Source organism: Crinia signifera, chromosome 1, assembly GCF_055691185.1.
Source record: "Crinia signifera chromosome 1, ASM5569118v1, whole genome shotgun sequence".
NCBI classification, from domain to species: domain Eukaryota; kingdom Metazoa; phylum Chordata; class Amphibia; order Anura; family Myobatrachidae; genus Crinia; species Crinia signifera.
In genome coordinates, this window is record NC_139217.1 from 355,197,537 (window position 1) to 355,224,473 (window position 26,937).

At 37.8% G+C, this 26,937-nt stretch overlaps 1 protein-coding gene across 1 annotated transcript; it reads left to right on the top strand.

Moving 5' to 3' along the window:
• The first annotated feature begins 1,967 nt into the window (after positions 1–1,967).
• On the top strand, positions 1,968–22,854 carry CHCHD10 (coiled-coil-helix-coiled-coil-helix domain containing 10). The gene is made up of 4 exons (XM_083148824.1): positions 1,968–2,119; positions 2,416–2,629; positions 3,216–3,375; positions 22,657–22,854. The coding sequence occupies exons 1-4, from the start codon at positions 2,076–2,078 to the stop codon at positions 22,674–22,676; spliced, it is 438 nt and encodes a 145-aa protein (XP_083004950.1). The 5' UTR covers positions 1,968–2,075; the 3' UTR covers positions 22,677–22,854.
• Positions 22,855–26,937: the final 4,083 nt, after the last annotated feature.

Consider the following 26,937-nt stretch of genomic DNA (forward strand, 5'->3'; position numbering starts at 1 on the left):
GTGAGGCAGTAATGCTAACCATTACATCATCCATGCTGCCCCATAATGTGCTGTAAATGGCGCTGATTTGTGCCTGGTGATATAATTTATATTAACAGTAAATAAAGTTAATAACGGCAAACTAAAAAACTGTTTACCCCTTTGGGTGGAATTCAATTAACTGTGGTAATTTACTGTGGTGTAATTGAACCAGCTAGTCCTGAAGGCAGTCCGCAGTCTGCAATTGATGAGGATTTTGTGAGCCTGAGCAGGCAACAAAATCCACAATAAATAGCCGGTTAGCATGTGCCACAACTTGTTAACTCATAGGTCTGGGAACTTATCCTGTATTCTTTGGGTTAACATGGTAACATACAGGGATAGAAAAAGGGTCTCTATTTTAAAAGCCCTGGGTGTTAAAGCCCAAGGCTACCACCCTTTTATTTCTGCAGCATAATACCACTGCTAAATGAATACCACCCTTTGTGTCTGGATAGTTTCACACTTCCATAGGTGTAATGAATGGATCAGGTGTTTACAATTCACAATCTACCGATTTTGTGAGGAATGCAGTGGCCTTATTTGTTGCGCTGGTAAAGTTAATGATATTCTATAATATATACACATATTGTACATACAGAGCTCAAACTGATCTAATATATTTCTATCTCCATTCTGTATCCTGGGTAACTAATCTCACACAGCCGCAGTTACCACCCCCAGGATATATTCAGCATACTGTACTTAGAGAAATGTCTTATTTCATGTATATTAAATAGAGGAAGATGAGCTCTAGCACCAGCTTCTCCTCAGGAACTGTATTATTACACACATAGCAGTGCCCCATTATATTATACCCACATTTTATTTGACCTGACTTCTGATTCTTGTATTTTAGGGTGTTCTTGAGGTCAGCAAAGACATTAGGCCTGCCTCCTGTATCCTGCCGTGATGATGTGACTCAATGCAAATAGCACTGTCTAGAATGGCAATCATGCAGGAGGTGGGGCACCACCATTATGCAACTTGCTTTGCAATGATCTTCTCTACATGCCTCTTGGGGTTTCCAGGGGGAGGTTGACAACCTATGAACGTAAAGTTTGGGTTGCGCTTTTTTATTTTCCTCTTTATTCAGGACCCTTATTAAAAGGTAAAACTATACTTTTTTTTTTCATCTGGAAGCACCAGTAACTTGTCTCTCTCACACTATAAGGGCTATTTCACACACTCCGGCTCCTGCTGGGTGGCGAAATCCCGCACGGCCAGAAGCCGTGCCATGCACAGTAGTTACTAATGGACACAATTGTGTCCATTCACACGGGACGGCCACGGCCCGGCCGTTCGGTTGCAGCCGGATCCCACCACTGGAAGGGACGCTGCCGGGCTGGATTAGGACACCGCATCAGGGCTAATAGAATAGCCCCCAGCGTGCAGAAGCTATCATACTACAAATGTTTTATCAACCTTTGGCACAGACACCTTTTTTCACAGGAAAAAATCGCTGTTTGTATCACTTAACCCTATATCAGTTCTGAAGAATATGGGATATATGGGAAGAATATCCAATTACCTGCAGTCATTTAACATGTGTAATTGTATATCTGGAGTCTATCCAATTATCCCTGTTAACTGGGTTTATCTTAAATTTTATTTTACCTGCCTCAGGGACAGGAAGTTCTAACAAAATCCCCAAAAGAAGCGCATTTACCTTGCACAAAATTAAAAGTTAAAAGGGAAGCAGATAACTGAGCATCAAAAACTCCAATAGGAGAACAAGTGGGAAAACCAGAACGCTATTCTCGAAATATAACATGCGAGATGGCAGGGACAGGATCAGAGATAAATTGTCACAAATATACTGTTATTTGCTACACGGGAACACAGATCTATCGTCCTGACATCAGCGGAGACTGATGTACGCAGGAACAGCAGTAATCCGTTTATTATTGGCAAGGCCAGGTGCCAGAGATAGAGGACTTGCAGATTCTGACGTCATTGGAAGGCGCCCTCTGGAGTTTTCTGGAAAGTGACGAACGTGGGTATTATCCAAGTGCTGAAGGCGAGCTGTCAGTGTCAGAGGCAGTGTAGAGGTCACAATGCCGAGAGGCAGCCGCAGCGTCCCTTCCCGCACGGCGCCCAGGTAATAAGACGCTTTATGGTAGAAGCAGCCAGTGTGAGTCCTTGCAGCAATGTCATTAGGATGAATCGCTGCAGACCTGTGTGACCTCGGATGGCCACTGGGCCCTGCATTCATATAGTAACTATGTATATGTAATTGGGGAGTTCTGAGGTCACCACTTTAGGGGACAGTTGTGTAACATAAGGGATACTGCACTTACTGCTGTCAGTTCTGGTTTTATGTTTGTGTTTCTAGATATTATTTACATTCTGGAAAGAGATATCATGTCATATATATCTCCCTGTTTCCCTTGGCAGCCCTGCTCCCTCTCATGCTCCAGCTACTGTACACCCACCAGCTTCGGCTGTATCCGCCGCTCCAGCTCCATCCCAGGGGCCAGGGCTGATGGCTCAGATGGCTACTACAGCGGCTGGTGTGGCTGTGGGGTCAGCCGTGGGACATGTCCTTGGTGGAGCGCTCACTGGTGCTTTTAGCGGTGGCAGCACGGAGCCAGCAAAGCCAGCTGCACAGGTCAGTAACAAGGTGATATGGGAGTGTGTCCAATATCTTATGCAGTACAAGCATAGCAGGAATGTAGCCACAAATCTGGTATTTAACTTCCTAAATATATACACAAGTTTCTGTGTATGTTCCTGTACTGTTTATATGTTATATGTACTAGAGCTTTTTATTATAAAGCTTTGCATAATGTAAGCACTTTTTAAAGCATGACTATTATAAGATACTATAGTGTGTCTGTACATTTTGTTTTAAGTTAATATTACTTTTGTTGCTATTACTATTGATTTATAGGCAGAGCATAAACATTGCTACCTTTCCTGTTTTGTAAGCACTTATGCCCTTTAGGACACTATTGAATACTACGTTTTTAAAAGTTGGGATGTTATCCGTACTAACCAATCAGATTCTACTTATTATTTATCTAGCACCTAGTTACCCATAGCACGTTATACAACAATATATACTTTTTTTTCTGGTCTTTGGAACACTCTGAATGAAGTGTGTCTAGCTAAAATATCCTCTTTCCGTTGTGGAAACTCGTTTTATTTATGCTTTTTCTTCTTTTTCTGTTCCATCACAATTTGTTTTCCTATAGGAGCCTGCGAGGGCCCCATCTATGTCCCAGCAGCCTCAGTCAACATATGGTCCCTGTCACTATGAAATGAAGCAGTTCTTGGACTGTGCTGCCAACCAGAGTGACCTGACTCTGTGTGAGGGATTCAGTGAGGTACTAAAGCAGTGTAAATACAGCCATGGTAAGTGGGGGCGCAGCTGTGACTGGGGTAACTGATGTGTTATGGGAAAGATTGAGGTGTTACAGCCTGGTGTCTAGGTACAATACATTTATGTGTTGGGAGATGTAGTGAGTAGCAGATTCATGTAATAGGGTGAGAGAATCAGAAAGTGAGGGGTTTTTGGAGAGTTTTCGCCCTTTTTATTTTTTATTTTATTTTGCCATATATACTCACTTACTCCCAATATCGCTCACTTTCTGATTCTCACACTATATTACATTTGGCCCATGGTATAGGTTAGTGTACATTAAATATATTTGTTGAAAACAACTGTAATAATATAATAGGTGTGTGTTGTTAATGAAAACCAGCAAGAAGCTGAATACTACTGCTTCCAGGACTTATCAATACATGGAACTATAATAATAAATCCTGGATGTGGAGGCTAAGTGAGCAAATGTCTTTTCTGGGGCACACTTACCTCTAGCTTTGTAGAATAATATTAACCCTTTGAGTGCCAAGTGAATTTGCCAAAATTTGGTGTGAAAATTGGCAAGCAAACATTTTTATTAATCATAATGACCTGTAATATTTACCTTATATAGAAAATATAAGCTTTTTTTACACAACATTTTTTATTTCAATTTATATAACAAATGTGAGTGACTCTGGCATTTTTAGCGGATATTTTGCACGTCGCTCACAGAGATGTTGACACATTTTTTTTTGTGCATCTCTCACAGAGATGTTGGCATTTTAGCAGATATTTTTCTCTATTGGCATCTGTATATATGACCATCCAAGTAAGAGTAAGTCTGAAATATTGTAAGAATCGGTATATGTAATTCTACACGCATAGATTTGGATAAGCTCTGAAGGGCGAAAATATGAGAATTGCTCTTCAAAATAATACATTCTATACATTCTCCCACTCTGTCTCCTGTGGTTTGTCGAAAAGAAGGGTGTTGGAGAATGTGTTTTAATGTCTTCCTCACACTGTAACACTGTGGTACCTGCACAAATAGTGGTAGCTGGAATATTTCCAATAGCCGACAATGGTTACAACAGTAGCTGTTGGTATATTTTTATTATAAATGACTGTTTAGGCAACATAAACAAAGTAACAATATCATGTCACAGTAGCACTCTGCAGATTATCATTTTCTGTCGTAGCTGTATAGATCAGAATGAATACCCAAAGGGAAAAGTGAGGAAAGTGTAATCTTGTCTCTTCTACTGTTCATTATCTGCCATTGGGCATCCAATAATGAACTAAAAAGAGAGGCACCAACTACACTCCTGACATGAGACTGATAGACCAAATAAGCCTGCTTCTGCTGTCCAGACTTTGTTGCTAAAAGCATTGCAAAGTACGTACCGGCTGCCGGGATAAGAGAGCTGGCAGAAGAATAGAGGGTTAGATTGGAAGTAAACACACAGAGTTACATCAGTACACATTTCGGTACTTATGTAGTATCTGGGCGTCCGATTTTGTGATCGTATGCCTTACCTTAAGGCATACAATCAGATGCGATGCGATTTTGCATAGGATTCAATGTTAAGAAGGTCCTGTTCATTTCCCCACTATTTGAATAGGGGGTAGGGGAACTGGGTTAAGGGTATTCCGCACACTGTGATCTTCCTTGTATCTTAATTTACAGGGGAAGTTCAAAAAATACCGCCTTATTTTACTGGTGTGGGTGCCATCCGGGCAAATATCAAATCGAATATACAACAAACAGAGGGGAAGGATTTGCTCTATGGATGCACTCCAAAAGGGACAAAAATTGACACTATAAAATTTAACAATCTTTATTTCAACAGTTTAAAAGCTATTTTCCAATCCTGTGTCCACTTTCTCATGTGGATTTACAGGGAAAAAAAAGGGACTCCTTCTTGCAGTGAAATTTTTGGAGAATTTAAAGAGTCAAACACACTTAACATACAACATATAACATATAATAAAGTGCTGTTTGCACTAGTGACGAAAAGAAAAGATTCGTGTTTAAAGATTAAAAAATAGGTAGGATAGCAGGGAGACAGAGATATTGTATGGGAAATACAGTATGGATCTAAGTAAAGTTTTTATTCAGTATACTTATACTTTCTTATTATGATCCTTTATTATCACTTTTAATGCATGTGGCGTCAGTTTATTAATTTTTCAATTGGTATCACACCACTCGCTAGTCCCATATATATTTACACTTTATATGTTGAGTATATGACCCTTCATTTAGGGTTAGGGACCGCTTAGGGATTATCGTATTAAGCCAGTATGGTCAAATTTAATGATGGCAGATCTTCACCAATATAATCAAGCCTAAGAGTGACTGATATTTATTATTTATATCTAGGCCAGTATCCCCATCTGGTGGACAAAGTTGGTATTTACCACAGTTTGTCTCTTGATTACATTTATCCCTTTATTACCATGCTTGAGGTGCATTGGTGTGATATATATGTTTGTTAGTAGTGCCTCTCCTATTATCCTCTCTACACAGCCTGCTCACTGAGGCTTGTAGTATTAGAGTAGAGATGGCACTTTCTAACTACATTACAGCCGCTGCATTACATACATCTCATGTTACAATTTCATAGATTCCATACATTAGTCATCCCTGCTCCTAGCCTAATATAGTCTCTACAGCTGTTTCACATTATGCTTCATCAGGAGAACAAGCCGTTTGTCTTACTGGGTCTATATTTATACCCTGTGTATGTCCGTTCGTTATCCAATCCTCGATTCATGCTAAGTCAGCTGGGGCTTTTCAGCCAATCATTGGCGTTTTTTGCTGCCCTTTCAATGAGTCTAAATCCACCATCTTAATATGTCTCCGTGATGCGCGGCGTGCGCATGACGTCATACGTCCGTCACGTGACCTGAATCCTCCAATAGTGGGTCTTTTTGATCAGGACCCGGAAGTATGCTAGGATCATTAGTAGCCCTGGAATCTGTATAGCGAAATTGCCACTTTTTAAAAGAGTCATATTTACCATTTAGTAATATTGCCTCGCAGTCTTTATTCACACTCTTAGTGTAACGCCCTCCAAAGATGTTACTGCTATGTATACTAAGCTTTAGATGCTTTATTTCATATGTGGGTCCTATATTTATCATTTATATATGCTCGATCATCCCGATTTCCCTGCATATGAATATATGATACCAATCCCTTCTATTATACATAGGAGACTTAATAAACGCTATTAATTTTTGATAAATGACAAAATATTACATGGGTGCATTTTTTCCCATTATTTATAGATTTTATTAATATAGACTCTCAGAGTTGTTATATTTGAATTTCATCTTGATTATTATTCATCCATGGTTCGTTCTGAGTGAGTCTTATGTTATACCACCTTTTATAATGTAAGAATTATTATTTATATATATATATATTCCCATATAATCCATATTATAACATCTCATTCACTGAGATGTGCATATATATTATGGTTTTGATCTCATATTGGTTTATATAAGAGAAATTCTTTCAAGTTAGGTGGCATAACTATATATCTCATATCTCCAGAAAATAAAGGTCCATATTTCTATATGGTGGGGATGCACAAATGATATTGGGATTATAGTATCTATATTATTTTCCCTTTAAGTTCTACTGTCCTTTCACAGTAAATGTATAATGTTGAGAGAATTTTTGATTCATTTATTCCATTCTATAATTTTTATATTTACCCTCATTTCCAAATGTCCACCTATTATCTCCTTATATCCATTTATCCTTCATTTTTGCTCCTTATATGTCAATTATGGGTCTCTATCAACCCAGTGAATTAAGTGCATTTGTGTGTTAATCTTCCATATTTTAACTTTGAAATCTTTTGTTGTGAATAGTAATATTTATTGATACAATGTTTCCATGTGTCTTGTATTCCTCTGTGCTGGTTACAAGAGAAACCATGTCTTCAAACCAGTGAATTAAAACAAACTTGTGTTAAAATAATGAAAGTGAATAAAAAATGTGAAAAAGGACATCCCTTTGTGTCAGCAATATCAAATAATAATGTGAGTTGTGATTGAGTGAATCTCATGTATACTATATATTGACATCAAGGTGCATTTATTAATAGATATTTATACCTTATTATTTAATTTTTATGTGTAAATCTTATTTATACATCTATTTTTTTACTGATCCTTGATCTTTTATTTTTAAGGTTAAGGTTTATTCTTCGGGGAAAAAGGAAGGAGGGATTTCTTATTTTCTTGTTACTAATCTTAAATCTCTTTCTTTTTAGGGTTCACTCTGTAGAACAGAGGTATCTCTCCCATGTCCGGACATCACCCAGGTAGGTATTCATCATGGAGGTCTTCACGTTCTACAGGATTCCATTTTATTAATTAGTGGAGAGCATATTTTCTCCCTTATTTACTGTACATAGGATGGTTTTGAGGATATATTTTCAGGCGTACATTAGATTGGCGTTACTAGTATCATAAGTCTATTCTTCAGATAGAGTATGCAGACTTTGATTATGATCTTAATGTGTATCCTTGTTGGACTTCTTTTTATCTTTTACTTATTGCAGTATTTATAAGAACGGTAAGTAGCTGTTTGTTTCGTTCAGTCCTTTAGGATATAAGCTGTCCATTAGGTAGATGGTTTTGGTTTCTAATTTGAGTAACTCTTGATTCACATCACCACCTCTTATACCCATGCTTAGATGTTTCATCCCAAATGCTTTCAAATCTTTTGGATCGCCATTATGGTATTTCAAGAAGTGTTTTGACACTGGGCTAAGCTGTTTAAAATTCTCCTGATCCTTCTTTACATTTCTAATGGTACCCACGTGTTCGATAATTCTGATTTTCAAGGCTCTGGTGGTCTTGCCTATATATATTTTCCCACAGGGGCATGTCAAGTTGTAAATTACCCCGATACTGTTGCATGTAATAAATTCAAGTATGGTCCATTTTTTATTGAACCTATCTACATAGCTTGTGGTGGGTTTCATATATTTGCAGGCCTTACATTTGCCACAGCAATATGATCCCAATTTCTTAGGTTTTGCTTTGGGTTCTTCAAGATGGCTGTGTACTAATCGATCTTTTATACTTTTTGACCTGCGCCAACTCACTTGAACTTTCTCTGGCAGGCTATGTAGTAAATCATCATCCGTTTGGAGGACATGCCAGTGTTTATGAAGGATGTTTTTAATTTCTCTCCAATTCCGGTTGTATGTACTTACAAACCTCATTGGTTCTTCATTTTTATCCCGGATCTTGGGGGAAAGTAATGACTCACGCGGGGTCTCTTGAACCGCTTTAACCAACTTTTTAATTGCTCTTCTGCTGTAGCCTCTTTCTGTTAGGCGATCTGTTAGCTCTTTTTGTCTGATTAGGAAGAATTCCTCAGTTGAGCAGTTCCTCTTCATTCTGGTTAATTCGCCTTTGGGTATGGCTCTTATAGTCGCTGGTACATGTGCACTAGATGCATGCAGAATGCTATTAGTTGCAGTCTCCTTCCGGAACACATCTGTTTGGATGTTTCCTTCTTCATCAATATGAATGCTCAGGTCTAGAAAATTTATCTTGGTCTGGCTCGCCTCACATGTGAGTCTTAAGTTGAGATCGTTATTGTTCAATCTCTTGATGAATTCATCCAGGTCGTTTTTGCTTCCTTCCCATAGGAGCAGGATGTCATCTATATAGCGTAAGAACAATAGGATGTTATCCGTATACTGTTCGTTCTCCACATGGAAGACCACCTCCCTCTCCCACCACCCCAGGTAGAGGCCGGCATATGTGGGTGCACATGCCGTCCCCATTGCAGTACCTCTTACCTGGAGGTAGTGGGAGCCATTGCAAGTGAAAAAATTTTTGGTCAGAATAAATCTGAGTGAATCCATGAGGAATGTATTGTGTTCCTGATCATAACCCATATTTAGGAAGAATTTAACCGCCTCCACTCCTTTCTCATGGCTAATGCTCGTATATAGACCTTTAACGTCACATGTGACGAGCCATGTTCCTGCTGTCACTGTCAGATTCTCCAGTTTCTTCAAAACGTCCATAGTGTCCCTCAAATAAGATGGTAATGTGATCACATGATGACGTAAATACTGGTCCACGTAGATGCTTAGTTTTTCAGTAAGGCTCCCTATACCCGATAGTATAGGTCTTCCCGGTGGAACTTTGCTGTTTTTGTGTATTTTTGGTAGTAAATATAATGTTGGTGTCTTAGGTTTTTCAGTTTTTAAAAATTCAAAGTCGCTCTTACTGATTACATTGTTGTTAAAGGCCAGGCTTATCATATCCATATATTCCTTGGTGAATTTGGAGCTTGGATTGAACGTAAGTTTTTTTATAGCATTTATCATCTGCTAATTGTCGATTTAATTCTTTAACATACATCTCCCGTGGCCATAGAACCACGTTGCCTCCCTTATCTGATGGTTTTATCATCATGTCATCCCATTTGGACATTTCTTTAAGGGCTTCAGTTTCTTTTAGTGTCAGGTTGGATTCCTTTATTTGCTTGGAGGATATCAGTTTGTCAAGATCTTTCGATACTAGGCTTTGGAAAATTTGCACCGCTGGGCATATTTTGGGATCCGGCATGAATGATGATTTTCTCTTGATTTTAGTTTTATCGTAAGGTTCATTCGGACGTTGGGGTTCAGGACTATTTTCTGTCCATAATTCTTCTAATATTTGGAGTGCTTCTTCTTCCACCTCATTCAGTTTTACGACTTGCGGTATATCATTTGATTCATACCTAACTTCTCGAGGAGATGGAGGGTTCAAGGTCATGATATTGTTGGTTTCTGACATTGAGGGGTTTTGGTTATCATTAATTTTTCTGTTTTGTGATAGAGTGATCTGTGATGTTATATCTCGTTCCTGATTTAATTTGCTTTGATTTACAAAGAATTTTTTTAACAGGATTTTCCTTGTAAATAAGTTCAGATCCTTTTCTAAATTGAATCTGTCTGGTGATTCCGTCGGAGAAAATGACAGGCCTCTCTTCAGAACAGATTCTTGTTCCTCAGTTAGAATCTTATCTGTTAAGTTTATTATCTTTAAGGAATCTGTCACTCTTGAGGATATTAATTTTGATCTTTGAATCTCCTCCTTTCTCTTTGTTCGTCCCTCCATTCTGGTAAACTTCTTTTTCTCCTTATTCCCTTTCCCCCTCCTTGTTTTCCTCCTTGATCCCTGTATTCTCTGTGGCCTCGTCCTAAAAAAGTTTTTCTCTGGGACTCTATATAGGATTCGTTCTCGGAGGATTCTACCTCAGAAGTCGAGTAATTAGAAGTATTGGTGTTTTTTGAAGATATCGGACGTGAGGGTCTGTTATTCCATTTGAAGACTTTATCAGCTGCAAAATCTGCTTTATCCCTCTGGAATTTCCTTCGTTTTCTTTCTATGATCTCCTTCTCATAGTCCTCTATTTCTTTTTTGTATTTATTATACCTTGTTTGAAAGGATTCTAGTGATTCGACATTTTTCAGTTTTTCCCCCAATCTCGAAATCTCCTGCGAGAGGTCGTTTAAAATAATTTCGTCATGCTTTATCAGTATTTTAATCAGCTCTTTAGAACACTGAATTAGAGCGGTTTCCCAGTTCTTTTTTAGCTCCTCATTTGCTAGTGCATATGCTGGAAAAACCCTTGGACGTAAACCTCTTGGAATTAGATTTTGTCTTAAATAATTTTCACACGTTGTTTTATTCCATAGAGTTTTACTTTGTTTCATCAAAGATGTTTTTAGTGAAAAAAGGTCCTCTGACCAGCTTGTTGTTGAGGGGTCTATTTCTTCAAGGTTGTTGGCAAATATAGAGTCGATATCATTTCTCAATTTATCCTTCCTGTTTTCTAGGTCTTTTGCTAAATTGAAATTGGACATGATTTGAGGACTGACGGCTTGTATTATATTTTTCGTATCAGTTTTTTTCCTTAGTTGGAACACTTGTTTGTGTGAGGTGCTGGATTTCCCAAGAAGCTGTGATCACACAGTAATTGAGTCCAATTTGAATAGGGGGTAGGGGAACTGGGTTAAGGGTATTCCGCACACTGTGATCTTCCTTGTATCTTAATTTACAGGGGAAGTTCAAAAAATACCGCCTTATTTTACTGGCGTGGGTGCCATCCGGGCAAATATCAAATCGAATATACAACAAACAGAGGGGAAGGATTTGCTCTATGGATGCATTCCAAAAGGGACAAAAATTGACACTATAAAATTTAACAATCTTTATTTCAACAGTTTAAAAGCTATTTTCCAATCCTGTGTCCACTTTCTCATGTGGATTTACAGGGAAAAAAAAGGGACTCCTTCTTGCAGTGAAATTTTTGGAGAATTTAAAGAGTCAAACACACTTAACATACAACATATAACATATAATAAAGTGCTGTTTGCACTAGTGACGAAAAGAAAAGATTCGTGTTTAAAGATTAAAAAATAGGTAGGATAGCAGGGAGACAGAGATATTGTATGGGAAATATGGATCTAAGTAAAGTTTTTATTCAGTATACTTATACTTTCTTATTATGATCCTTTATTATCACTTTTAATGCATGTGGCGTCAGTTTATTAATTTTTCAATTGGTATCACACCACTCGCTAGTCCCATATATATTTACACTTTATATGTTGAGTATATGACCCTTCATTTAGGGACCGCTTAGGGATTATCGTATTAAGCCAGTATGGTCAAATTTAATGGTGGCAGATCTTCACCAATATAATCAAGCCTAAGAGTGACTGATATTTATTATTTATATCTGTTTTGAAGACATGGTTTCTCTTGTAACCAGCACAGAGGAATACAAGACACATGGAAACATTGTATCAATAAATATTACTATTCACAACAAAAGATTTCAAAGTTAAAATATGGAAGATTAACACACAAATGCACTTAATTCACTGGGTTGATAGAGACCCATAATTGACATATAAGGAGCAAAAATGAAGGATAAATGGATATAAGGAGATAATAGGTGGACATTTGGAAATGAGGGTAAATATAAAAATTATAGAATGGAATAAATGAATCAAAAATTCTCTCAACATTATACATTTACTGTGAAAGGACAGTAGAACTTAAAGGGAAAATAATATAGATACTATAATCCCAATATCATTTGTGCATCCCCACCATATAGAAATATGGACCTTTATTTTCTGGAGATATGAGATATATAGTTATGCCACCTAACTTGAAAGAATTTCTCTTATATAAACCAATATGAGATCAAAACCATAATATATATGCACATCTCAGTGAATGAGATGTTATAATATGGATTATATGGGAATATATATATAAATAATAATTCTTACATTATAAAAGGTGGTATAACATAAGACTCACTCAGAACGAACCATGGATGATTAATAATCAAGATGAAATTCAAATATAACAACTCTGAGAGTCTATATTAATAAAATCTATAAATAATGGGAAAAAATGCACCCATGTAATATTTTGTCATTTATCAAAAATTAATAGCGTTTATTAAGTCTCCTATGTATAATAGAAGGGATTGGTATCATATATTCATATGCAGGGAAATCGGGATGATCGAGCATATATAAATGATAAATATAGGACCCACATATGAAATAAAGCATCTAAAGCTTAATATACATAGCAGTAACATCTTTGGAGGGCGTTACACTAAGAGTGTGAATAAAGACTGCGAGGCAATATTACTAAATGGTAAATATGACTCTTTTAAAAAGTGGCAATTTCGCTATACAGATTCCAGGGCTACTAATGATCCTAGCATACTTCCGGGTCCTGATCAAAAAGACCCACTATTGGAGGATTCAGGTCACGTGACGGACGTATGACGTCATGCGCACGCCGCGCATCACGGAGACATATTAAGATGGTGGATTTAGACTCATTGAAAGGGCAGCAAAAAACGCCAATGATTGGCTGAAAAGCCCCAGCTGACTTAGCATGAATCGAGGATTGGATAACGAACGGACATACACAGGGTATAAATATAGACCCAGTAAGACAAACGGCTTGTTCTCCTGATGAAGCATAATGTGAAACAGCTGTAGAGACTATATTAGGCTAGGAGCAGGGATGACTAATGTATGGAATCTATGAAATTGTAACATGAGATGTATGTAATGCAGCGGCTGTAATGTAGTTAGAAAGTGCCATCTCTACTCTAATACTACAAGCCTCAGTGAGCAGGCTGTGTAGAGAGGATAATAGGAGGATAAAGGGATAAATGTAATCAAGAGACAAACTGTGGTAAATACCAACTTTGTCCACCAGATGGGGATACTGGCCTAGATATAAATAATAAATATCAGTCACTCTTAGGCTTGATTATATTGGTGAAGATCTGCCATCATTAAATTTGACCATACTGGCTTAATACGATAATCCCTAAGCGGTCCCTAACCCTAAATGAAGGGTCATATACTCAACATATAAAGTGTAAATATATATGGGACTAGCGAGTGGTGTGATACCAATTGAAAAATTAATAAACTGACGCCACATGCATTAAAAGTGATAATAAAGGATCATAATAAGAAAGTATAAGTATACTGAATAAAAACTTTACTTAGATCCATATTTCCCATACAATATCTCTGTCTCCCTGCTATCCTACCTATTTTTTAATCTTTAAACACGAATCTTTTCTTTTCGTCACTAGTGCAAACAGCACTTTATTATATGTTATATGTTGTATGTTAAGTGTGTTTGACTCTTTAAATTCTCCAAAAATTTCACTGCAAGAAGGAGTCCCTTTTTTTTCCCTGTAAATCCACATGAGAAAGTGGACACAGGATTGGAAAATAGCTTTTAAACTGTTGAAATAAAGATTGTTAAATTTTATAGTGTCAATTTTTGTCCCTTTTGGAATGCATCCATAGAGCAAATCCTTCCCCTCTGTTTGTTGTATATTCGATTTGATATTTGCCCGGATGGCACCCACGCCAGTAAAATAAGGCGGTATTTTTTGAACTTCCCCTGTAAATTAAGATACAAGGAAGATCACAGTGTGCGGAATACCCTTAACCCAGTTCCCCTACCCCCTATTCAAATTGGACTCAATTACTGTGTGATCACAGCTTCTTGGGAAATCCAGCACCTCACACAAACAAGTGTTCCAACTAAGGAAAAAAACTGATACGAAAAATATAATACAAGCCGTCAGTCCTCAAATCATGTCCAATTTCAATTTAGCAAAAGACCTAGAAAACAGGAAGGATAAATTGAGAAATGATATCGACTCTATATTTGCCAACAACCTTGAAGAAATAGACCCCTCAACAACAAGCTGGTCAGAGGACCTTTTTTCACTAAAAACATCTTTGATGAAACAAAGTAAAACTCTATGGAATAAAACAACGTGTGAAAATTATTTAAGACAAAATCTAATTCCAAGAGGTTTACGTCCAAGGGTTTTTCCAGCATATGCACTAGCAAATGAGGAGCTAAAAAAGAACTGGGAAACCGCTCTAATTCAGTGTTCTAAAGAGCTGATTAAAATACTGATAAAGCATGACGAAATTATTTTAAACGACCTCTCGCAGGAGATTTCGAGATTGGGGGAAAAACTGAAAAATGTCGAATCACTAGAATCCTTTCAAACAAGGTATAATAAATACAAAAAAGAAATAGAGGACTATGAGAAGGAGATCATAGAAAGAAAACGAAGGAAATTCCAGAGGGATAAAGCAGATTTTGCAGCTGATAAAGTCTTCAAATGGAATAACAGACCCTCACGTCCGATATCTTCAAAAAACACCAATACTTCTAATTACTCGACTTCTGAGGTAGAATCCTCCGAGAACGAATCCTATATAGAGTCCCAGAGAAAAACTTTTTTAGGACGAGGCCACAGAGAATACAGGGATCAAGGAGGAAAACAAGGAGGGGGAAAGGGAATAAGGAGAAAAAGAAGCTCACCAGAATGGAGGGACGAACAAAGAGAAAGGAGGAGATTCAAAGATCAAAATTAATATCCTCAAGAGTGACAGATTCCTTAAAGATAATAAACTTAACAGATAAGATTCTAACTGAGGAACAAGAATCTGTTCTGAAGAGAGGCCTGTCATTTTCTCCGACGGAATCACCAGACAGATTCAATTTAGAAAAGGATCTGAACTTATTTACAAGGAAAATCCTGTTAAAAAAATTCTTTGTAAATCAAAGCAAATTAAATCAGGAACGAGATATAACATCACAGATCACTCTATCACAAAACAGAAAAATTAATGATAACCAAAACCCCTCAATGTCAGAAACCAACAATATCATGACCTTGAACCCTCCATCTCCTCGAGAAGTTAGGTATGAATCAAATGATATACCGCAAGTCGTAAAACTGAATGAGGTGGAAGAAGAAGCACTCCAAATATTAGAAGAATTATGGACAGAAAATAGTCCTGAACCCCAACGTCCGAATGAACCTTACGATAAAACTAAAATCAAGAGAAAATCATCATTCATGCCGGATCCCAAAATATGCCCAGCGGTGCAAATTTTCCAAAGCCTAGTATCGAAAGATCTTGACAAACTGATATCCTCCAAGCAAATAAAGGAATCCAACCTGACACTAAAAGAAACTGAAGCCCTTAAAGAAATGTCCAAATGGGATGACATGATGATAAAACCATCAGATAAGGGAGGCAACGTGGTTCTATGGCCACGGGAGATGTATGTTAAAGAATTAAATCGACAATTAGCAGATGATAAATGCTATAAAAAACTTACGTTCAATCCAAGCTCCAAATTCACCAAGGAATATATGGATATGATAAGCCTGGCCTTTAACAACAATGTAATCAGTAAGAGCGACTTTGAATTTGAGGCGTTTAAAGGAGTGGAGGCGGTTAAATTCTTCCTAAATATGGGTTATGATCAGGAACACAATACATTCCTCATGGATTCACTCAGATTTATTCTGACCAAAAATTTTTTCACTTGCAATGGCTCCCACTACCTCCAGGTAAGAGGTACTGCAATGGGGACGGCATGTGCACCCACATATGCCGGCCTCTACCTGGGGTGGTGGGAGAGGGAGGTGGTCTTCCATGTGGAGAACGAACAGTATACGGATAACATCCTATTGTTCTTACGCTATATAGATGACATCCTGCTCCTATGGGAAGGAAGCAAAAACGACCTGGATGAATTCATCAAGAGATTGAACAATAACGATCTCAACTTAAGACTCACATGTGAGGCGAGCCAGACCAAGATAAATTTTCTAGACCTGAGCATTCATATTGATGAAGAAGGAAACATCCAAACAGATGTGTTCTGGAAGGAGACTGCAACTAATAGCATTCTGCATGCATCTAGTGCACATGTACCAGCGACTATAAGAGCCATACCCAAAGGCGAATTAACCAGAATGAAGAGGAACTGCTCAACTGAGGAATTCTTCCTAGTCAGACAAAAAGAGCTAACAGATCGCCTAACAGAAAGAGGCTACAGCAGAAGAGCAATTAAAAAGTCGGTTAAAGCGGTTCAAGAGACCCCGCGTGAGTCATTACTTTCCCCCAAGATCCGGGATAAAAATGAAGAACCAATGAGGTTTGTAAGTACATACAACCGGAATTGGAGAGAAATTAAAAACATCCTTCATAAACACTGGCATGTCCTCCAAACGGATGATGATTTACTACATAGCCTGCCAGAGAAAGTTCAAGTGAGTTGGCGCAGGTCAAAAAGTATAAAAGATCGATTAGTACACAGCCATCTTGAAGAACCCAAAGCAAAACCTAAGAAATTGGGATCATATTGCTGTGGCAAATGTAAGGCCTGCAAATATATGAAACCCACCACAAGCTATGTAGATAGGTTCAATAAAAAATGGACCATACTTGAATTTATTACATGCAACAGTATCGGGGTAATTTACAACTTGACATGCCCCTGTGGGAAAATATATATAGGCAAGACCACCAGAGCCTTGAAAATCAGAATTCTCGAACACGTGGGTACCATTAGAAATGTAAAGAAGGATCAGGAGAATTTTAAACAGCTTAGCCCAGTGTCAAAACACTTCTTGAAATACCATAATGGCGATCCAAAAGATTTGAAAGCATTTGGGATGAAACATCTAAGCATGGGTATAAGAGGTGGTGATGTGAATCAAGAGTTACTCAAATTAGAAACCAAAACCATCTACCTAATGGACAGCTTATATCCTAAAGGACTGAACGAAACAAACAGCTACTTACCGTTCTTATAAATACTGCAATAAGTAAAAGATAAAAAGAAGTCCAACAAGGATACACATTAAGATCATAATCAAAGTCTGCATATACACATTAAGATCATAATCAAAGTCTGCATACTCTATCTGAAGAATAGACTTATGATACTAGTAACGCCAATCTAATGTACGCCTGAAAATATATCCTCAAAACCATCCTATGTACAGTAAATAAGGGAGAAAATATGCTCTCCACTAATTAATAAAATGGAATCCTGTAGAACGTGAAGACCTCCATGATGAATACCTACCTGGGTGATGTCCGGACATGGGAGAGATACCTCTGTTCTACAGAGTGAACCCTAAAAAGAAAGAGATTTAAGATTAGTAACAAGAAAATAAGAAATCCCTCCTTCCTTTTTCCCCGAAGAATAAACCTTAACCTTAAAAATAAAAGATCAAGGATCAGTAAAAAATAGATGTATAAATAAGATTTACACATAAAAATTAAATAATAAGGTATAAATATCTATTAATAAATGCACCTTGATGTCAATATATAGTATACATGAGATTCACTCAATCACAACTCACATTATTATTTGATATTGCTGACACAAAGGGATGTCCTTTTTCACATTTTTTATTCACTTTCATTATTTTAACACAAGTTTGTTTTAATTCACTGGTTTGAAGACATGGTTTCTCTTGTAACCAGCACAGAGGAATACAAGACACATGGAAACATTGTATCAATAAATATTACTATTCACAACAAAAGATTTCAAAGTTAAAATATGGAAGATTAACACACAAATGCACTTAATTCACTGGGTTGATAGAGACCCATAATTGACATATAAGGAGCAAAAATGAAGGATAAATGGATATAAGGAGATAATAGGTGGACATTTGGAAATGAGGGTAAATATAAAAATTATAGAATGGAATAAATGAATCAAAAATTCTCTCAACATTATACATTTACTGTGAAAGGACAGTAGAACTTAAAGGGAAAATAATATAGATACTATAATCCCAATATCATTTGTGCATCCCCACCATATAGAAATATGGACCTTTATTTTCTGGAGATATGAGATATATAGTTATGCCACCTAACTTGAAAGAATTTCTCTTATATAAACCAATATGAGATCAAAACCATAATATATATGCACATCTCAGTGAATGAGATGTTATAATATGGATTATATGGGAATATATATATAAATAATAATTCTTACATTATAAAAGGTGGTATAACATAAGACTCACTCAGAACGAACCATGGATGATTAATAATCAAGATGAAATTCAAATATAACAACTCTGAGAGTCTATATTAATAAAATCTATAAATAATGGGAAAAAATGCACCCATGTAATATTTTGTCATTTATCAAAAATTAATAGCGTTTATTAAGTCTCCTATGTATAATAGAAGGAATTGGTATCATATATTCATATGCAGGGAAATCGGGATGATCGAGCATATATAAATGATAAATATAGGACCCACATATAAAATAAAGCATCTAAAGCTTAGTATACATAGCAGTAACATCTTTGGAGGGCGTTACACTAAGAGTGTGAATAAAGACTGCGAGGCAATATTACTAAATGGTAAATATGACTCTTTTAAAAAGTGGCAATTTCGCTATACAGATTCCAGGGCTACTAATGATCCTAGCATACTTCCGGGTCCTGATCAAAAAGACCCACTATTGGAGGATTCAGGTCACGTGACGGACATATGACGTCATGCGCACGCCGCGCATCACGGAGACATATTAAGATGGTGGATTTAGACTCATTGAAAGGGCAGCAAAAAACGCCAATGATTGGCTGAAAAGCCCCAGCTGACTTAGCATGAATCGAGGATTGGATAACGAACGGACATACACAGGGTATAAATATAGACCCAGTAAGACAAACGGCTTGTTCTCCTGATGAAGCATAATGTAAAACAGCTGTAGAGACTATATTAGGCTAGGAGCAGGGATGACTAATGTATGGAATCTATGAAATTGTAACATGAGATGTATGTAATGCAGCGGCTGTAATGTAGTTAGAAAGTGCCATCTCTACTCTAATACTACAAGCCTCAGTGAGCAGGCTGTGTAGAGAGGATAATAGGAGAGGCACTACTAACAATTTGAAAAAAATTGAGACTAAATGGATCTACACATTGGACACTCTCATACCAAAAGGCCTAAACATCGACATCGAGCTCAAAGCATTCCTCTGAATCCCTGTCCTTACCTCCCCCCATCACCTCAATTGGGTACCCTCTTTTCTATTTCTCTTTGTCTGTTTTTTTGTTTGTTTGTTTTTGTGTGTTTATTTATTTATTTTATTTTTATTTTTATTTATTTTTATTTGGTTTGTCTTGTTTTTGTTTTTATTTTTATTTTTATTTTTATTTATATATTTTTTTGTCTGTCTTTTTCTTTATATTGATTTACCCATATGTTTTACATTATTTTTCATTGATTTTTAATTTTTGTTTTTGTTTTTGTTTTTAAAAAAAAACCCAAATGACCAAATTACCAGCAAAAAAAACAGGAGCCCAGAAAGACCATGAGGTTCCCGCTGGTTATTCTTAAATTTCCGTTTTTAGACTTCCGTTTTTAACAATAAAGATTGTCCTATTTAAAGAGAAAAAAGTGAACCCACAAACATCCTTGACAAAGCACTGATGTGTGAAACGCGTTGGATGAACCAGGAAGCCCCCCAGACGGAGAAGGAGACACAGAGCTAGCCGCCCGCCAGTGCCGCTACAAGCGCGAGGTAAAAGCCGGCAGGTGACGTCACTCACAAGAGAAACTCCGGAACTCCGGTAAAACTGTGCTTAGCCAGCGTCTTGCGGCAGCACATATCTTAGTGCAGGGTAAACTAGCCTCACGCTCCATTACTCCCTCCTATTACTGGACTGCTTCTACTAAACTCCAAGAAGGAGTGTAAACATTTAATTGGTCGCACATTTTTATTTATTTTTATTTTTATTATTTATTTTTATTTTTATTTTTATATTTTTATTTTTATATTTATTCTTATTATTTACTTCGATTTTGGTTTTAATTTATCTGGATACTTTGATTTATATTTATTTTTATTTATTTATTTTTATTTTTATTTTTTTTTTATATTTATTCTTATTTTTATTATTTCTATTTATTCTTATTTTTATTTCAATTTTATTTATTTTTTTGTGTGTATTTTCATTTTTCTTCTGGTTTATTCTACCTTTATTTCACCTACTCCTCTTACTGCTCCTATCAGTATATCTGTTTTACTCCAATTACGGTACCCACCCTCCTTTACCTTCCCAGCGCTTGTATAAAAAACCTACTATTTTAGGCTAGGAGCAGGGATGACTAATGTATGGAATCTATGAAATTGTAACATGAGATGTATGTAATGCAGCGGCTGTAATGTAGTTAGAAAGTGCCATCTCTACTCTAATACTACAAGCCTCAGTGAGCAGGCTGTGTAGAGAGGATAATAGGAGAGGCACTACTAACAAACATATATATCACACCAATGCACCTCAAGCATGGTAATAAAGGGATAAATGTAATCCAGAGACAAACTGTGGTAAATACCAACTTTGTCCACCAGATGGGGATACTGGCCTAGATATAAATAATAAATATCAGTCACTCTTAGGCTTGATTATATTGGTGAAGATCTGCCATCATTAAATTTGACCATACTGGCTTAATACGATAATCCCTAAGCGGTCCCTAACCCTAAATGAAGGGTCATATACTCAACATATAAAGTGTAAATATATATGGGACTAGCGAGTGGTGTGATACCAATTGAAAAATTAATAAACTGACGCCACATGCATTAAAAGTGATAATAAAGGATCATAATAAGAAAGTATAAGTATACTGAATAAAAACTTTACTTAGATCCATATTTCCCATACAATATCTCTGTCTCCCTGCTATCCTACCTATTTTTTAATCTTTAAACACGAATCTTTTCTTTTCGTCACTAGTGCAAACAGCACTTTATTATATGTTATATGTTGTATGTTAAGTGTGTTTGACTCTTTAAATTCTCCAAAAATTTCACTGCAAGAAGGAGTCCCTTTTTTTTCCCTGTAAATCCACATGAGAAAGTGGACACAGGATTGGAAAATAGCTTTTAAACTGTTGAAATAAAGATTGTTAAATTTTATAGTGTCAATTTTTGTCCCTTTTGGAGTGCATCCATAGAGCAAATCCTTCCCCTCTGTTTGTTGCATTTCCCCACTATCCAAGTGGGCATAGAGTTGATTTTATATAGCGTGGCGAGCCCGAAGCGTGGCGAGCGGACGCATATTTCTTAAAAAGTATTCTGTGTCCCCTCGCGGGGCTCGCTACGCTCGCCACGCTTCGGGCTCGGTGGCTCGCTACGCTCGCCACAGGTTTATATCCAACTCCATGCCCACTTGGATAGTGGGGAAAGGAAAAGGACCCCTTTTTCCCATTGAATTCTATGTTAAAATGGACTCAGACCATTTTAACATTGAATCCTATGGAAAAATCTTGACCATCGCATCGCATACGATTTGGTCGCATGCGATGCGATCCGATTTCTAAATCGGACGCCCAGATACTACATAAGTACCCACATTTCTTTAACCGCACATAGCCAAAATGATTCACAATATGTACCTCAGTACTGCTCATAGTTCTACAGAGGTAAAATCAATCGAGTTACCATAATTTTACCACAGATGGTAGAGAAGAACACTGCACATAGTACTATATAGGTAAAAAAAATACTCTTTTCTCAACAATCGGTTAATAGAAGTCACCGTATATATACATATTGCCTATGTACACAATAGCGTCATTAGTGAAGTTGCCATAGTTACCGCAATTACAGAAGATGAGGGGGGGGGGGGCACATGACGATATCAATCACTGGCACATGAGAGTCAGACCCTAGACCAGATGAAGATGCGCGTTTCACTCAGGGAGCGTGTTCACACACTCGCCTGGTGGAGAGTCCACCAGAAAACCAAAATGTCATTAACCATAAGGAAGAGATTAGAAGAAACATGTGATAGTAGCTGTGTCCTGTAACTGTATGGGAGATGGTGTGACTGTTATTCTCTCGTCTGCAGGTGTCTCTTCCCTCTTGTGACATTTGTCAGTTCTCCATCTGGACCAGCTTATCTGTGAGGAGCCATACTAGACGTCACAGTGCATCATGGTTCGCTGCTTGGTACATGGCCTCTCGGCATTATATCGCTTTTAGTCTGTAACGGTTTTATCTTGAAACAGAGTAATTAATAAAGATAGATATCTATATTTTAATTTAACCATTGTGTGAAATCATTTATTTTCTATATATTTCATTAGATCTCATATATTACTTATTTATCAAATTGATTTGTAAAGTCATATTAAATACTGTTTCCACACTTCAAATGTAAGTCAGAATGCTTCCCACAAGTGTCTGTGTTCATGTTCTTACAGCCTTTGGTCTCCTGCAGGCACTCGCTCCACTGCCTGGAAAAGCAAATGTTTACTATCCTCCCCTCTGGGATACGCTCATTAGGTCGACATGACTGAAGGTCGACATGACTGAAGGTCGACATGGGCTAGGTTGACAGGTTCATTAGGGCAACACAAGCATTAGCTCGACAGTTGACAGTCAAAAGGTCGACATGGGGTTTTTCACTTTTTTGAGTCTACGTGCCGACAGGAGGTATATCACACCCTACCATCCACTAGGGCAGTGATGGCTAACTGGCAGAGATGGTCAGCTGTTGTTGAATTATATATCCCAGCATGCCCTGCTACACTTTTACTATTTGGCCATGCTAAAACTGATGCAGGGCATTGCTGGGATGTGTAGTTCAACAACAGCTGGAGTGTCAAGGTTAGCCATCCCTGCACTAGGGTGTGGTGGAGGACAATAAAATAGTGTCAAGCGTAGCGAGACAGCGTGCCCGGAGCATGGCGAGCTTAGCTAATGCTACGTTTCCGCGGTGCTGCATTTCAGTGTTGAAATTCGGGGGGAAAAAAGTGAAAAACCCCATGTTGACCTAATGCTTCTGTTGACCTTCAGTCATGTCGACCTTTATGCATGTTGACCGAGTGGTGTCGACATAATGCTTGTCGACCTGTCTATTCTATGATCCATAACCCCTCCCCCTACCCAGGACACAATATGTTGCTAGAACTTTGGTGCCATCTTGATACAGACTGTTGCATATTCAAGAACCTCTCTTAGCTGTTTATTTTAATCCGTTATGACCCATTACATGTTAATGGTGAAACCCAGTAAAGTAGATGGTCTGGTTTGATCATTTTCATTTTAGTACATACATTCTACACATTGTAGCTTGTACACCAAAACACTGCAATTTGCTTTAATCTGATATTTTGATACTCTAGCAACTTCCAAAAAGCATTCACAATATTTTTTACAATTAAATTAATATTGGGGTTTGACTGGTAACCGTCATCACAATACATTCTTTTTTTTTTTCATTAACTTTTTATTGAGACATTTCGTGCACATTACATAATTTGTACAATACAATTGGTATACATTACATATTTCCGTTTTGCATATATGACAATAAAAGTTTCAAATAGTTGTTATCGTTGGTCGTTTGTACCGTCATATATTCAATACATTTTGCATCATAGGTCATCCTTGCTTCAACGCCATCATTTGGAGGATCTTTATAACTGTACTGGCGGGTCTAGTGCCGCCAGCCTGGTCATGTACCATGTTGTGTTTTTTAAGCTATTATGTATAGTTCTCCTGGTGTTTAGTGGGAGAGTTGTTATATATGAATCCCATAGAGTAAAGAATTTTTCCACCCTTTTGCCCCTATCTACCACCGCCTCCACCCAATCCATGCGAAAGAGAAAATGAAATTTTTGCAAGAATAAAGGGAATTGGGGGGGGGGGTGGGGTCAATCCATCCCTGCAGTATGGTCTTCCTACCTGCCGCGCTTAAAGCTAGCAGTAGTTTCTTAATTTCTTTTGTCATACGTATGTTGGGGTCAAGTATCCCCAGAATTGCCCATTCTGGTGTGAAAGGAACATACGTTATGAGTTTCTTTTCCGCGTATTTTTTGATCAGTAACCAGAAATAGCGGATTACAGGGCACGCCCATAGGCAATGATAAGTGTCTGCGTTGTCAGCATGACATTTTGGGCATGTGTGGGAATTCGATGTCGTCATATGGAACCGTCTGATTGGGGACAAGTATGAGTTGTGGTAAGTGTTTAGGAACAACTCAATATACATATTAGCTTTAAGAGTTTGTCGGGAGAATAGGAGACCCTTCTGCAATTGCGGCATGGACAGTGTGGGAAAATGGTCTAGCCATGTGGCCATCCCGCCTTTAATCTTTGTGTGGTCCAGTATTTCCCTCAGAAAGGTGTAATGTATGGAAATTGCTCTAGAAATCGGGACTTGGTAGGTCAACATGGTGTCCAGAGCATTGTTCCAGTCCTTTTCTGAAAAGTGCCCTATTACATGTGAAACATAAAAGATAGTTTGCTGAAGGGCCAGCGGGTATGGTCTGATCATGGGGAAGTTGGTGGTCAATTCAGAAAGGCGTAGGGCTCTTTTCTCTTCCTTCAGTACCAGTGCGTCAATTGATTTTATTCCCGCTGCAGCCCACATAGTGTAAGGGTGAGCAGCCATGCCATCCAGGAAGGAGGGATTCTTAAGGAGGGGTAGAAAAAGGGAATGGTATTGGTTCAGCCCAGTTTTGTGCCTTAGTATATGCCAGATCTTCCTCGTGGACCACAGTAGGGGATTATTTTTAATCTGGGTTGACAATTCTTGATCATGCTGGTGTAAGAAGCTCGCTAGGTTTGTGTCCTGTAGGAAGCCCTGTTCTAAGGAAGTGTTAGTGTATATTGAGCTGTTTTGTATCCAATCCCGTACATGTCTAAATAAGGCTGCATGGTTATAAGTGACTATGTCCGGGAAGTTTATACCTCCATTAAAGACTGGTTGCACAAGCTTCCTCATGGCTATACGAGAGCGGCCGTCTGCCCAGATGAATTTGCGAAGGATGCGTGAGATTTGTTGGGAGTCTTTTTGTGTTAGTATGATTGGGGCCATCTGTAATGGGTAGAGTAGTTTTGGAATTGATACCATCTTTAGTAGGTTGGCTCTTCCCAGATATGACAGGGGCAAGCGTTCCCATTTTGTTATGTCAGTGGAAAGGGCCGTAATTGCTTTATTTATATTCAACGTGTATATCATATTGGGGTCTCTAGGTATTAGGATCCCTAGGTATGTGATAGCTTCAGTTTGCCATTTAAACCTGTATTGTGATGTCCAGGGGGGGGGTTCTTTTGGGCGGTAAAGGAGTAAGGCTGAAGATTTATCTAGGTTGATACTGAATCCGGTTATCTTTTCAAATGAGTTTAGTTTGTCTAGGAGCAAGGGTAAAGAGAGTTCTGGGTCAGAAATATAGAGAAGAATATCGTCTGCGAATGCTGACAATTTTAGTTCCTGGGCGCCTATTTTAATTCCTTTAAAGTTCACCCACGTTTCCATCGTTCTCAGAACTGGGTCCAAAGCTATGTTAAATAGGAGTGGTGACAAAGGGCATCCCTGTCTGGTTCCCTTCCCTAAATAGAAGCGAGGGCCTTTGGTGCCATTTATCAATAATGATGCAGATGGGTTGTGATATATTGTTCGTATAAATTTAATGAAATTTGGATCAAATTCCCTTTTTTCCAGGACTTGGAATAAATGGGGCCATAATATCATATCAAATGCCTTATTGGCATCTAAACTGAGGAGCATGTTTCTAGAGCTGGGTGTATTATATGAGGCTATTACGGCTGCTATGGCAGCGCGTACCGCTTTAACCGAATGTCTGCCCCTTACAAAGCCTGTTTGGGATTGGGTTAAAATGTATGGTAAGATAGTTTGTAATCTTATGGCCATGATTTTTGTCAGTATTTTGTAATCTACATTTAATAAGCTTATCGGGCGATATGATGTCAATAACATGGGATCTCTATCAGGTTTCGGGAGGAGGGTTATAAAGGCCTCATTGAAAAGAGAAGATGTAATGCTATTTTTATAGACGTTTTGATATAATTCAAGCAAGGAGGGTGTGATATGCGTTTGTAACATCTTGTAATATTCTCCTGTGAAGCCATCGGGTCCTGGGGATTTACCATTAGGGAGATGTGATATTACTGTGTTGATTTCCTCAGCTGTAATGTCCCCTGCTAGAGCAGATTGCTGGGCTTGTGTAAGTGCGGGTAGGACCGCCTCCGGAAAGTGGGGTGTTTGAATGTCTTGATTCATAGGGGGTGGGGCAAAGATTTTCTCAAAGTATGTTTGGAAGTGTGCTGTGATCTCCGATGATTTGATTATAGTCTTATTGTTGGTTGGATGTTTTATTGA